This window comes from Mytilus edulis, chromosome 1 (genome assembly GCF_963676685.1).
Source record: "Mytilus edulis chromosome 1, xbMytEdul2.2, whole genome shotgun sequence".
Classification (NCBI taxonomy): domain Eukaryota; kingdom Metazoa; phylum Mollusca; class Bivalvia; order Mytilida; family Mytilidae; genus Mytilus; species Mytilus edulis.
The window spans coordinates 73,225,936-73,241,079 of record NC_092344.1 but is presented as its reverse complement, the minus strand read 5'-3'; the positions used below and the strand labels follow the sequence as shown (position 1 = coordinate 73,241,079).

The window sequence follows — 15,144 nt, the reverse complement described above, 5'->3', positions numbered from 1 at the left end:
TTGGAATATCTTCAATTCAATTCTAAATGTATCGATTGTGTTTACTCAATGTTTTTGAAATGAGAAACGAAAAGATCAATACAATTTGAAAGCAGTCGAATTCCAGTTATTACTTTATCTAACTGCTTTCCAGGAAATGTTTTGATGTGTTGTAATGTTTACAAAACTTTGAGTTCATACTTGTATACTTCATTTATGCGATATATGTGTCGCCACGTACATCGTTTTCCAATGTTCATTTGCATTATCTTGTTACTTATTTGTAGGACATTGTATACACTCCAATTTGTTTGTCTTTTAGTGGTTTTTCATTTTTTGGCATGACATTGTCTGTTTGATTTCTTCGGAAAATGCCTGTACCATGTCAGCAATTTGGCTAAGTTTGACTAAGAGTTCAGAATTTTTATTATTCTTTTTTCGTCTTCTGAGGTTCAATATTGCTTTGAATTGTTATCAATCTCCTTTTTTTAACACGAATCAAATAACATTAAATGTTAAGGCAACTATCATTGAAAGACTATTGGATAAGACTGGTTAAGATAAAAGTTTTTGAGCATTTAAAACCACACTAAATCTGGCAGTATTTTGTGACATACAAGTAATAAGAAAAACTAGAAAATATAATGGAACAGATTTATTGCATTACATCGTTATGAGCTATTGACGGGACATTTTTTATGGAACACCCCACCACCCAAAACTTACTGTCTCTTACATGACTTCATCACATTAACATCACAAATAATTAAACTTCCATAAAATTTATCATATCATACAGATAAGGCTGATGGCAAGAGTAAACCCTAATTGACACTAATCTACGTTAAAAATGTTTACAACTGGGACAAATGATTCAAAAACAAAACTCTACAAAAGATGTATTAGGAGAAAATATAATCTTTCTTATTGATTCGTTTTCAATTACAGGAACAATATGAGGCAATCTTTGAAGCTTTGTTAGAGTTGTTTACAGTACCAGATACATCTATTCCAAAGAAAGAGTTCTGTCAATATATTTCAGATCAAGAACAGAAGAAATTACCACAAAATCAAAAACTTTATAAACTAGAATATCAGGTATATTTTATAGTAATTAAAAATGAGTGAAAGAAATATTTTATGTCAATCCAATTCATATAAATCATACCCCTACTTTTCAATAGTAACCTGAATCAACATAAAACATATGTGCTACCACCTGAAATCATAATCACTTTGCCTCAACTTTAAAAAAAAAAAAAAAGAAGAATGTTTTCATCTGATCCTGTACAACAGGGGGACGAAAGATACAAGAGGGCTAGTCAAACTCATAAATTGAAAATAAACTGACAACGCCATGGCTGAAAATGAAAAGGACAAACAGACAAACAATAGTACACATGACACAACATATAAAACTAAAGAAAAACAACACGAACCCCACCAGAAATTAGGGGTGATCTCATGTGCTCCGGAAGGGTAAGCAGATCCTGCTCCACATGTGACACCCGTCGTTTCTTATGTGTACTTTTACGTGTATTTGTAATTACAACTTAGACTTTGTTATTACCATTTATAGCTTTTAAGGGGAAATTTATTTTTCTTCTTCAAGAATAGATTTACTAAGATGTAATTTGCACAACTTATAGGAATTTTTAGTCATCAATGCTCTTCCCACTTTGTTCTTTATTTGGCCTTTTTAATTTCTTTTTATCGAGCGTCACTAATGAGTCTTTTCGAAACTCGCTACGCAATTACAAAATGTCATTCCTAGTACCTATGATGAGTTTATTTGGTAAGTTAACTCAAGTCAATGCTTTCCCTATACAACCATTTACCTAATAATCTATATTTGATTTAGAGATTGGAAACCCTAAGACCTGTGTATCCTCCATCGGTATTTTCTGATGCTACATCAAAAGACAATATATCAAAAAATTCGACAAAGAAAATATTTCCTCGTAAGTAAAGCATACCTTTAGTTTATGCAATTTGTATCAATTGCTGAAAACGGTGTTTATAAATTATATAACATGACATTTATTATAAGCTGAATCTGAATACTTGCTATAAAATGTAGACGAAACGCGCGTCTGGCGTATAAAATTATAATCCTGGTACTTTTGATAACTATTTACACCACTGGGTCGATGCCACTGCTGATGGATTTCGTCCCCAAGGGTATCACCAGCCCAGTAGTCATCACTTCGGTGTTGACATGAATATCAATTATATGGTAATTTTTATAAATTTTCTGTTTACAAAACTTTTGAATTTTTCGAAAAACTAAGGATTTTCTTACCCCAGGAGTAGATTACCTTAGCCGTATTTGGCACAACTTTTGGGAATTTTGGGTCCTCAATGCTCTTCAACTTTGTATTTGTTTGGCTTTTTAACTATTTTGATCTGAGCGTCACTGATAAGTCTTATGTAGACGAAACGCTCGTCTGGCGTATAAAATTATAATCCTGGTACTTTTGATAACTATTTACACCACTGGGTCGATGCCACTGCTGGTGGACGTTTCGTCTCCAGGGGTATCACCAGCCCAGTAGTCAGCACTTCGGTGTTGACATGAATATCAATTATATGGTAATTTTTATAAATTTTCTGTTTACAAAACTTTTGAATTTTTCGAAAAACTAAGGATTTTCTTACCCCAGGAGTAGATTACCTTAGCCGTATTTGGCACAACTTTTGGGAATTTTCGGTCCTCAATGCTCTTCAACTTTGTATTTGTTTGGCTTTCTAACTATTGTGATCTAAGCGTCACTGATGAGTCTTATGTAGACGAAACGCGCGTCTGGCGTATCAAATTATAATCCTGGTACTTTTGATAACTATTTACACCACTGGGTCGATGCCTCTGCTGGTGGACGTTTCGTCCCCGAGGGTATCAGCAGCCCAGTAGTCAGCACTTCGGTGTTGACATGAATATCAATTATATGGTAATTTTTATAAATTGTCTGTTTACAAAACTTTTGAATTTTTCGAAAAACTAAGGATTTTCTTACTCCAGGAGTAGATTACCTTAGCCGTATTTGGCACAACTTTTGGGAATTTTGGGTCCTCAATGCTCTTCAACTTTGTATTTGTTTGGCTTTTTAACTATTTTGATCTGAGCGTCACTGATAAGTCTTATGTAGACGAAACGCGCGTCTGGCGTATAAAATTATAATCCTGGAACTTTTGATAACTATTTACACCACTGGGTCGATGTCACTGCTCGTGGACGTTTCGTCCCCAGGGGTATCACCAGCCCAGTAGTCAGCACTTCGGTGTTGACATGAATATCAACTATATGGTCATTTTTATAAATTTTCTGTTTACATTTACAAAACTTTTGAATTTTTCGAAAAACTAAGGATTTTCTTACCCCAGGAGTAGATTACCTTAGCCGTATTTGGCACAACTTTTGGGAATTTTAGGTCCTCAATGCTTTTCAACTTTGTATTTGTTTGGCTTTTTAACTATTTTGATCTGCGCGTCACTGATGAGTCTTATGTAGACGAAACGCGTGTCTGGCGTATAAAATTATAATCCTGGTACTTTTGATAACTATTAACACCACTGGGTCGATGCCACTGCTGGTGGACGTTAAGTACTCGAGGGTATCACCAGCCCAGTAGTCCGCACTTCGGTGTTGACATGAATATCAACTATATGGTCATTTTTATAAATTTTCTGTTTACAAAACTTTTGAATTTTTCAAAAAACTAAGGATTTTCTTACCCCAGGAATAGATTACCTTAGCCGTATATGGCACAACTTTTGGGAATTTTGGGTCCTCAATGCTCTTCAACTTTGTATTTGTTTGGCTTTTTAACTATTTTGATCTGAGCGTCACTGATGAGTCTTATGCAGACGAAACGCGCGTCTGGCGTATACAATTATAATCCTGGTACTTTTGATAACTATCATCCCACCATTTTCGAAATTTCTTAACATAGTCAAGATTATGGTAGTTGTTTTACTTGTTCCGTTGAATTATAGTTTCTGATTTTGTAAGTTTTTATGGACTCCTTCCTTTTGAATTTGCTTTGAAGCTGGGGATTTTTGTTAACATTCATCGTGATACTGAAAAACAACTGCTAAATTTCTGACTTAGAACATTTTATGACAGTTATTTATAGCTCCGTTGTTGTGTTTCCATCGGTTCTAGCTTGTAACCCGGATTTGTTTAAGTTGAATTAATTTTTGATAATTGAGCAGCGGTTTACTAATGTTAACTTTATATATCGACAAATTTGAGTGAGCAAACGAAACAGACATAATAGGTTGATGTAACAATAATTTGGATCAAACAGCCAAAACTGTAAAACATATCTTTGATAAACTGATTAAACTGATTAAAAATTCAAACAAACGTACAAATTAATCTAACAAGAACGCAAACAAATAGGTGTGGTAGATAGGAAATTTCAAATTTGACAACGACATTAACAAAAAAAAGTCATCGTTGATACAAAGAAAATATATATCTGTGAAGTCACCTCGTTTCATGGACATTGGCTGTATTTCTGACGATCCCGGCAGTATTTAAAATTGTACGACTGTCGAAAAAAATGTTTCCTTGAATTTGTCAGTTTACACATTTTATTTATATAATTATTTTGCATTTTCAATTTTGTGCTGCGTTGATGATTTTATTAGATAGAACTGCACATGACATGTTTTATTTGTCTTTATTTAAGAGAAATTTTGTCTCGGATAGAAAATTAGATTACAATTTATCTATCAAATATTTTACTTTTAATGATAAAATGATGGTTCATTCGTTCGACAATACTAAATTAAAAACAGAACATAGTTCGTTGCACAGCATATGAAAGATATCTAACAATAAAGAAATACTTAATTAATTTGATTTTGTTTTAGACAACAGATATAGACCTTATACAATGTCACATTCAGGAACGCGTAATGATTACATCAATGCAGTGATTATACCCGTGAGTAAACTTTCTGTAATAATTAATTTACAATAGATTAAAAATACTTATCATATATTTAGTAGTAAATACAGAAGTTTTGAATATTCGATAAATAGCCTGCTGTTTAATCTATATCACACAACTGTGATGCGCACCCTTTATCATACCCTTTATCACACCCTTTATCACACCCCTACACTTTATCGCACCCTTTATCTCACCCCTATTTTTTTATTTATTTTTTTTAATGCAAGCTTTGTAAGAAATATTTTTCCGCAAAATGTGTCCTAAATAAACAGTCATTCGGGCGTGACGCAATTCATTGGATGACGTCAGTGTTTGACATGTGACGTCACAAACGCCGAGTTGTTTTATATTTTCTGGCACACCAATGCAAAATGCAACTTTAAAAAAGAACGCAATAAAATACCATACAAAACACAAACAAACAATACAATAAACAAAATATTTTTTAAAACAACAACACGCAAATTGTAATAATAATCTTTTATTCGTAAGCAATACAGCTTATAGAATATAAATATTACAAATATTCAATTACATTACATCAGTGAAATATATTTACATTTAAACAATTAGACAAAAAAATCATATAAGTAGGTGTACCCATATAACAGTACAGCAGAGTATGATAAAACATAACACATATTAAGCATTTATAATGATTAAATTATATACGTGCCTTCTCGGCCAGAAATAAAAACTTCCCTAAATTGTTAAGTTCCTTTACATTATGAACAGATAGCAGTTGTATGAGTTTAAAATTAGAAGGTTTTCTCCAATAATAAGGTTTGATAAATTTCTTTCGAAGTTCATTATACTTTTCACAAACTAAAATAAAATGATATTCATCCTCAATTACTTGTTTATCACACATATTACAAAGTCTATGATGTCTCTCGATATTATAAAATCGACCAGTTTCTATATTCAAACAGTGAGCAGATATGCGATATTTACAAATAAATGGTTTATAAATATAATTTACAGCATGATTTAAATAAAATTGTAACATGTTGGGGTCAAATACATATCTATACAACATACATTTTGGCGAGTCTTCAAAAAATGAGTTCATTTCACTATGAAAGCTACCCTTTACTCTATCTTTGAATTCACTTAAAAACAAATCCACATTTTTTACACCCTGATATAACCAAATATCCTGGAACCCATACATGTATAATATGTCTCTAATTCGACAGGCCCAGTTATATTTGTCGTTTGGTTTTTTATTACATCTCTCGAGCATTTCTTCATAACAACATTTAAGAATACAGTTATCAGTACATAATAGCTTTAACCAATATTTTAACATTCGACAATATCTTTTTATAAACATAGGGTATCGTATTGCAAGGTAACCCAAGTAGTTCGGAGTAGTAATTGAACAGTTCTTTTAAGGCTTTTAAAACAAGACAAAAATAGAAGTGAGGGTTACCCAGGTGCTAGGGACCAGAACGCATTTCATATATACGCTCCTGTTGAAATATATAATAAAGCGTATGAAACATGGCAAAATCTGTATCACATGCCGTATCACCTTCGACCAATATCATCCATCGGGCCTAAAGACCCTCAGGCTGATATCGGTATCTCGGGATGATACGGCATGTGATACAGATTTTGCCATGTATTATTCTCTATATATTGACGGATACAAAGAAAAATTGGGGAGATAAATTGGTATCAACAACTTAAATTATCCCCGGGGAAATTCCAATGCATATTTAGGTTTGAGTCGTATGTTATAAGGACTTCTCGCACTTAGATTTCAATCTAGTAGTTATATTTCTAAACAAAGGCTACATCTAGCTATTCGCGTGTCGTCACTGATCGTTGACGAAGCCTTTCGGACGATGGTTTATTCAAGCAAAACTCATGCATTTATTTTCTAAATATTAAAATTCCCAATATGGCAGTTCCCTTTTGAACACGTATATAAAAAGTAAAAACACAAAAATACTGAACTCCGAGGAAAATTCAAAAAGGAAAATCAAAAGGCAAAATCAAAAGTCCAAACACATCAAACGAATGGATAACTACCGTCATATTCCTGACTTGGTATATTATTACGCCGACTTTTTTTTTTTTTTTTTTTTTTCTTTTTTTTTAGGTGTTGCTGAAAGTTGCTACTTAAAAAACATGAAATAGAATGTTTTAGATTGCATGCGTCCAAAGCGCTTTTTTAAGACATAATTTTTTCAGAATCGTTTAAAACCGAGTAATTGTAAGCTAAGTATATATAAGATCCGAAACAGATGAAGAGATAAATAACAATATATTTTTCTATTTCTTTAAAAAAAAAAAAAAAAAAAAGGAACATCCCATCCCGCAAATTGAATAATGTTATTTATAATCAAAAACAAAAGTGAATTCATAATGCATTATATTTTTGTTTGTATGTTTTTTTAAGTCTTTTTCACATATTAATCTTCTGAAAGGATATCCAAATTGATGATTAACATGGATGATTTCACTTCGTGATAACAGCGGAAAGCATCATTTGTCCTACGCATATATAATACAATGCATTTTTTTTCATTTACAGGAATATACATATGGCAGTAAGATTTTAGTAACTCAGTGTCCACTTGAAGAAACTGTTGTTGATTTCTGGACAATGGTATTTGACCATAACTCTCATATTGTTGTTTTGTTGGACCAGTTGAACAAGGTAAGATATCGTCATTATAACATTGAGTGTATGAAGTTGAAATACATTTGTTCGATAGCGCGTTTCATTTTTAAAAAATCACGCAAAGCTCCTTTTTATCAATTTTGTATTTGCTTAATTAAGCAAAAATTGCTAAAAAAAACCTAACAACAAACAAATGTATCTTTTGAAACAAAATATCTTTTTATCATTCCAAAGGCTTATATTTTATTTTTGAATGTAACAAGGAACATTGTGGTAGTTAACAGAACATAGTATTAGCCAAAAAACATTAAGTTTAAAACTTTTGCAGTTGTTATCAGTTCAAAAGGAGAAAAGAACTGAATAGTTTGGGTACTAATTGTTAAATGTGTTCCATAATACACAATTGTTCATTCCTTATTTATTATATGGTAATTGTCCATCTCCGCCACATATCTATACTCTACATTTTACAATGACTGTTGTTAAGTTATTTTTATTGTTAAAATATATACTATAAGATGTATTGATTTGAATAAAGTATGATAATAAAACTGTCTTGTTTTTTATTTCATTTGAAGACATGGTTGGCCATACATTAATGTGCTTTTTTCTCATTTGTATTTTTTACACCTGCTTAAAATTAATTGAAACGGGTTATATTTAAAGAAGTTATTAAAATAACTATTGTGTTTCTCTTAGAATGCTCCGTTGTGTTTAGGACGACAGGAAGTGCTGGAGTTTCAAGATTTAACTATTGTGCAAGACAACTCACCGAATCCAGAGGAGCTCAAGCTTACTTTGAGCCATAAGGTAAATGTGAAGGTTATAAAAGATTTTTTCCTGAGCAGAATAAGTATTTTCTGCTATTGTTACCTCTGTAACAAAGTTATTCCGTATGATTCGAATGAGACGGCTATCCATCAAGTGCAAATGAAGTGAATGTAAGAAATTAAAGGCAACCGTGCGACCTGCGAACCTGATTTAAATAGTACCACATGCGCACTTCAAGAAATATTTTCGTTAAAAAAAAACGATTAGACGTCGACGTTACAATATGAAATTTAAAAACAAAAGGGACAAGCAGACATCCATAACTCAACACAACACCACATATGAACATGAAAATCTAACGATTGACCACTACAAACCCAAAAGTTTTAAACAAAGAACTGTACAAATCAATATCATGGAACTTTATGCGACTTTCATAATACCACATAAATTGTCTAAGGAGACACGTTGTTGTCAATATATATATATCGGAATTTTATGCGTCATTTCAGTGAGAGGTTTAGCTAGCTATAAAACCAGGTTTAATGCGCTATTTTCGTCTTTAGAAGATGCATGTACCAAGTCAGGAATATCAAAATTGTTATCCATTCGTGTGATGTGTTTGAGCTTTTTATTTTGGCATTTAATTAGGGACTTTTTGTTTTCAATTTTAATCAGAGTTCAGTAATTTTATGATTTTACTTTTCATATCAACCAAAAAAAAGAAAACAGGCCAGTAAACAGTGTAAGTGTCGTCTGTTCTATTTCAAAATTGATCAATAAGATATTTTTATTAAACAATTTAACTTGTAATAATACATTCTGGGTTTTTTTCTTTAGGAAAAGGAACCGATGACAATAACTGTTTTTACCACAAGTAAAGTAGACAATGATGCAATGCTATCATCAAACATTTTACTTGACCTGCTGAAAAAAGTAATAAAGTGCTGGAAAAAACAGAAAGGTCCAATTACTGTTGTGTGTAGGTGCGTCTTTAACATATGAATATCATACATACAATGTCGCAATAGATATTCTGTTCCATAATATTTTTTATCTATGCGATGTGATATGCCATTCGTATGTTGGTCACAACGAAGTTATCTGCAACACTGTTAACATAACACATTTGGACTTTTTAAGTTTAGCAAGATGATTGTATATAAGTGTTTCGTTCCCATAATGTTATGCAATTAATACACGTCAAAAATAGTAAGGACCGTAAAATACACAAATGAATCATTTTTGTATATTTCAATTTGTTGCCTTTTTCAGAATTAAAATTCATAACAGTATAAAACGAGTACTGTTCAGACATCTTGCTAGGTGTTAATTTCCTATGATAAAATCATTTTTAAAGACAATCTATCATTTATTGCATGGCGAAGAACAGTTTTAACTTCAATTAAATGCAAATGTTGCCATAAAATTTGATATTGGCTTACTTGAAAAGTGCATAGAACATTCAAATAAGAAATATAGTTTAAATATAATTAGACATCGTATAATTGCCGATGAGAATACAATCTTTTTTCTTATTTAATTTTTTTCATATTCAATTACTGAAATGGTCATTCTTACTCATCTGACAGGTTCAAAAGATATTACCATGTTTATTAGACCAGTTATTTTTAGTTATTGTTACTTGATCATTCATACGGTCATGTCATAATTCTTTAAACATGAAACAACCTCCGTGTTTTTTTTCAGTGATGGTTGCAGTAAAAGCGGGGTGTTTGTTGCACTAAAACTTATCTTGGAAAAAATGGAGATAGACGATGAAATTGATGTTTTCCAAGTTGTTAGAACAATGCAAGTTAGACGACCTGAATTTTTCACAGAATTTGTAAGTTTCGTTTGAGTAAATATTATTTGGTTAATGCAAGTTTTTTACAAATAAAACGGTAGCATTGTAAAAGGGTCAGTATCAAATACAGGCACCGGTATTCAAAAGTTAGTCGATTGAGAGAAAATAATCTAAAATAACTAAAACCGAGGGAAACACACCAACTTTAAGAGTAAAATCAATATCAACACTGAAGTGCAACACAGCAAACATACATGTAGTATCCTATTTACCCCTTTCAAATATTCAAAATCATTAATTTCAGATTTTTATCTAAATGTCAGCTTTAAAGTTTTTCATACTTTATTTATTCAAAGCTAAGAAAGATACTGGACGGAATACTTATCGTGGTGTTTATTGTGTGTGATTAGACATGCTTTGCATCTCTTATTCACCAGGGGGGGGGGGGGGTGAAGAAAACCAAAATGTACAAGAATTCTTCATTCATCATACATTAAATGTATTTCAGATCCTATTATAGCTATTTTCAAATAGGTACATTGTTCCAGTTTCACAATGAATTGTCCAATGTTTTATTATGCCGAATGTTTCAGATGTAGGGGATGATATTTAAAAAAAACCAGCAAAACACAATCGTGCATTTGTTTTTTTTTTAATGTTTGAGGCTAAAATCTATTACAAATCTATCACAAACGTTATGTACTATGCCAATCGCATGATTCAACTATTTCATATTCACCAGTAACACTTGACTCAAATCAGTTGTAGAAAAAATTAAATACGAATTGGAAGAGCTTTATCATCAGTACATTTCTAGGGTAAAAAGACTTTTGTTCAGAGACACTTATATTTGTTTCTTTAATTCTTTGGAAATTTATCCCTTTCTGAACCCATTGTATAAAACAATTTAATCAACATGTGGTAGCCGGTGATCTTAGAAAATCATTTGATGATTTTAAGGGTCATGACCTTTTTAGCTAACTGGATGAATCAAATGCTATAACAGGTGTTAATGAAATTGACAACTTCGTGCAATGTAAAAGGCACTCGAAGGGGATTTTCGGTTAACAAAAAAAGAAAATGTATTTTTTAATTATTAGAGAAACAGATTCTTACATAGTTACTCGATAGTTAAATTATAAATTTCAAAGTCCTCGCCGAGGCTCGGACTTTAAAATTGATAATTTAACTATCTCGATTGGATAAATCCGATAATCCACTCGTATCAATGTAAGAATCTACAATATATATATATATATATATATGCTTCATTTGAAAACAAAAATCATTTAGTTTTGGTTATCAATTTCAATGTTTACTATATTCCATTGTCTTAAGTTTCCAACTCTGAGGTTAATATAATTTCCGACTGTCTCGATCTGAATCATTAAAATGTTGTTTCTTAAATGACTGCGTGTTTCTTTTTGACAGGACCAGTATGAATATTGCTACAGGTTTATCAAAGAGTATTTAGAAAACGACTCGGTGTATGCAAATCTATAGTGGTACCAGACTCCGAGCTCATAGAAGTATTTATGACGAACAAATGAGAACGACTATAACACAGTGTTAATGGAACAGTTCAACTAATATGCTATAGATAAATCGGTCATTAATTATTAACCATTATTAAAGCTTCCATGCTTATATTGATGTATAGAAACAGTTATCATGACTATAAATACAGATTATAGATGTTAATGTATATAGAGCTAAAATCGTTTTGTTAAACTTTACGACAGGTTTTAAAATCAAATAAATGCTATTTTTTTATTGGATGAAAAACTATTTAATTCCGTCATAAGCTTTCATTTCGTAAGATTAAATAATATGGCTTATGAGGCAATTTTAGCAAGAATTATATATTTATAATTTTCGAATACCTCACTTGACAATATATCTTTCAGTATAGAGTTTGATATAGCTTATACTGATGTTGGTGTCGCCAAGTTATTTCTTTACTTTTTCACAGAAACATCTTTTTTTAGATATAACATAAATCTATAAATTGAACTGTGATTAATCTGATGTGAGGACAAACTATTTGTATTAAATATGATGCTTACACATATATTTCCCTCGATATAATGATAGCACAAAATGATCCGTGGTATTGTTGTTATGTAAGTCAAATTATGATATAAGCAACTAAAGTATGCTCTTTTACTGAATTCCTGCCTGCTTTTTGTTTACATCCAGGAGAACTTCTAATGATATATAGTAAAACTTAAAAAAAAATTCGTGTTTGTTCAAATGATATCGTTTTCGTTTTTGTATAAAAATGGAATTAATTTCATTGTTTCTTATTTCATAAATTTTTGTCAAAATTGTGATCAATTCTTAAATATAAAGGCTATAAATTTCTTATGTTTTTAGTGTTGGTTTTTTTTTCGGCAAGTCGATTCAATATCTTTACAGGAAACAATACATTAATAGCACGACACAAAAAGTAGGTAATAGCATACATCCTGACCTTGTCGTCACATATGGTCTCACTCTTCTTTTGAGTTCAGATAAACACTTTAAAACTCGACCAAAAATAACTTATTATTAAAATATATTAGGCGTACTGTAAACTTGTTTATTATATACTTAGACTAAATAACATATGATTTTTACTGTATGATAATAGCATTAAATTAACGTAAATTCCATATTTTTCGAATTGGTGCTTAGCGGGCTGATATGAAATGTTTATCACATGCTTCGAGTGTTATCACATGCCTTTTCGTAACGTTATCGCATGGCATTCCGGTGATACTTGGCAATTTCCGGAAAATACACCTCAATGCTACGTATTCACTGAAAAACATTACAAAGTAGTGTACAAAACAATTATTTGGATATTGGAAAGTATATTTTGTAAAATAATAAAAAACAAAAACAAAAACAAAAAAAAACAATCAAATTATTAAATAAATGCATTTTTTAAAAGTTTCAAACACTATTTAGAAAGTTACTTAAAAAAAAGTTGACTTTTCCAAATAGTGTTCATTATGTTTATGTTTGAATTATTTATTTTTTTTGTCGTTTAGTACATATTAAAATGTTTTTCTTCTCTGTTGAGGCATATAATAGAAAGATTTCATATCGAATGTACTAAATTTGGGGTCGGACGTCTATGAACTTGTTTCACTCTTTGAACTTCTATTTGGAAACCACGTAAAAGGATCAATATATGAATATGTCATGCGGCTCTTGGGCTGATAATACATGCGATATGAAAAATGCCATGTAATAATCTGATATTATCTCATATTTCCCTTATTAATTATTCTTTTTTCTACAGTAGTCATCATTCAGATTGATTACTAAACTGTTCGTTAATATTTTATGCTTTGCGTTAGGAGTAACTTTTGGTAAAGAAACGAGAAATTCTTTATGAGAAATTAGTGTTATTAATATATTCCATCTTCTGAAGTAAAACGACGCTAGCGCCTCAAAACGATGGAGTGTTTCGTAGACCTCTGTGTGTCTTTTTATAAAAATTAGGAGATGTGGTATGATTGCCAATGAGAGTATTCTCCACAACAGACCAATTGACGAAAAAAATCATCATGATTTTGTTAATTGTGAATAAAAACTTGACACGGGTATGTTAGCGCTATAAAACCAGGTTCAATCCACCATTTTAATTTGAAAATGCCTGTACCAGGTCAGGAATATGACAGTCGTTGTCCATTCGTTTGATATGTTTTACCTTTTGATTTTGCCATTTGATTAGAGAAATGTTTTACACGTTTTACATTATCCACGGAGTTCAGTATTTTTGTGATTTTACTTTTTATGTGCACAACTATTACTGTATAAAAATATGCATATTACTATGCGAAATTACTATGCGAATTATATCGATTTCCATGCGCGAGACACGTCTGTCTGGATTAACTTACGTACGAGACCAAAAATTCAATTTGCTGCTTTGATTTTCGTTCAATGAGAATATATAGTTTTCCTTATTACAAACGAATGGCACAAGATACCAAAGGACATTCACACTCTTAAGTCGAACATAATCTGACAATGCCATTGTACAAAATGAAAAGCAAACTAAAAGACTTCCAACATTACAAAAAACAAAACTCGATTTTATTTATGAATAAGAAAAAAATCAACGACATAACGATAACTTTTGATAAAGAAGGATATGTTATTGCAACAAATATATATGTTACAACATATGACAATAAGTATAAACGACATAACTACCCATATATAATGTTTAAATGGAAATTTTGTATTTGGTACAATCATTATCATTATGCTTTAACCCGTAAAAATCTTTCAATATGACCAATATGACATTCAACTAAAAGTAGAAAGTGGCTGTATTCAAGTACAATATCACACCTAAACATGTCTGATCTACAACAACTATTGCTTGCTTATGTACATTGAAGTGATTTATTGCATTGATGATTTCATTCATAAATAGTTAACTTGGTTTCAATCATTTTTATAAGGCGACTAAACATGATTTCCATGAGAAGATATAATGAAGCTTAGGTATATTTATTAAAACAAAAACCAACAAAACAAATGTAAATATCATAGCACCTGACACCTGAGCATCTGTTGGTCAACGATGTAAACAAAATAAACTTATAAAAAAGAAGATTTCAGCATGCGTACCAAAAGAATAAAACTAGATCCTGTGTCGCTCACCTGTTACTGTATTTACTGATGTCGGCCATCTTGGGTGATAGGTAGGCGGGGTCATTAGACACTTTTTTAAATAGATACATTAGTAATGATTGTGGCCAAGTTTGGTTAAATTTGCCCCATAGTTATAGAAAAGAAGATTTGTGTACAAGTTACAAAAATGACGAAAAGTTGTTCAATATTGACTATAAAGGGCAATAACTCCTTAAGGGGTCCTCTAATAATTTTGATCATGTTGACTTATTTGTAGATCTTACTTTGCTGAACATTATTGCTGTTTACAGTTTATCTCTATGTATAATTGTATTCAAGATAATAACCAAAAACTG

General features: G+C 31.2%; 1 protein-coding gene across 1 annotated transcript in view; it reads left to right on the top strand.

Moving 5' to 3' along the window:
- Positions 1-12,520, top strand: part of LOC139482734 (receptor-type tyrosine-protein phosphatase epsilon-like) — a 109,491-nt gene extending 96,971 nt beyond the window's left edge. Inside the window, exons 20-27 of the mRNA XM_071266832.1 lie at positions 928-1,077; positions 1,841-1,940; positions 4,858-4,931; positions 7,486-7,611; positions 8,275-8,385; positions 9,187-9,332; positions 10,057-10,192; positions 11,585-12,520. Of these exons, the coding sequence (XP_071122933.1) occupies positions 928-1,077; positions 1,841-1,940; positions 4,858-4,931; positions 7,486-7,611; positions 8,275-8,385; positions 9,187-9,332; positions 10,057-10,192; positions 11,585-11,656 (915 nt within the window). The 3' untranslated portion in view covers positions 11,657-12,520. The remainder of the gene's footprint in view (positions 1-927; positions 1,078-1,840; positions 1,941-4,857; positions 4,932-7,485; positions 7,612-8,274; positions 8,386-9,186; positions 9,333-10,056; positions 10,193-11,584) is intronic.
- The last annotated feature ends 2,624 nt before the right edge of the window (positions 12,521-15,144 follow it).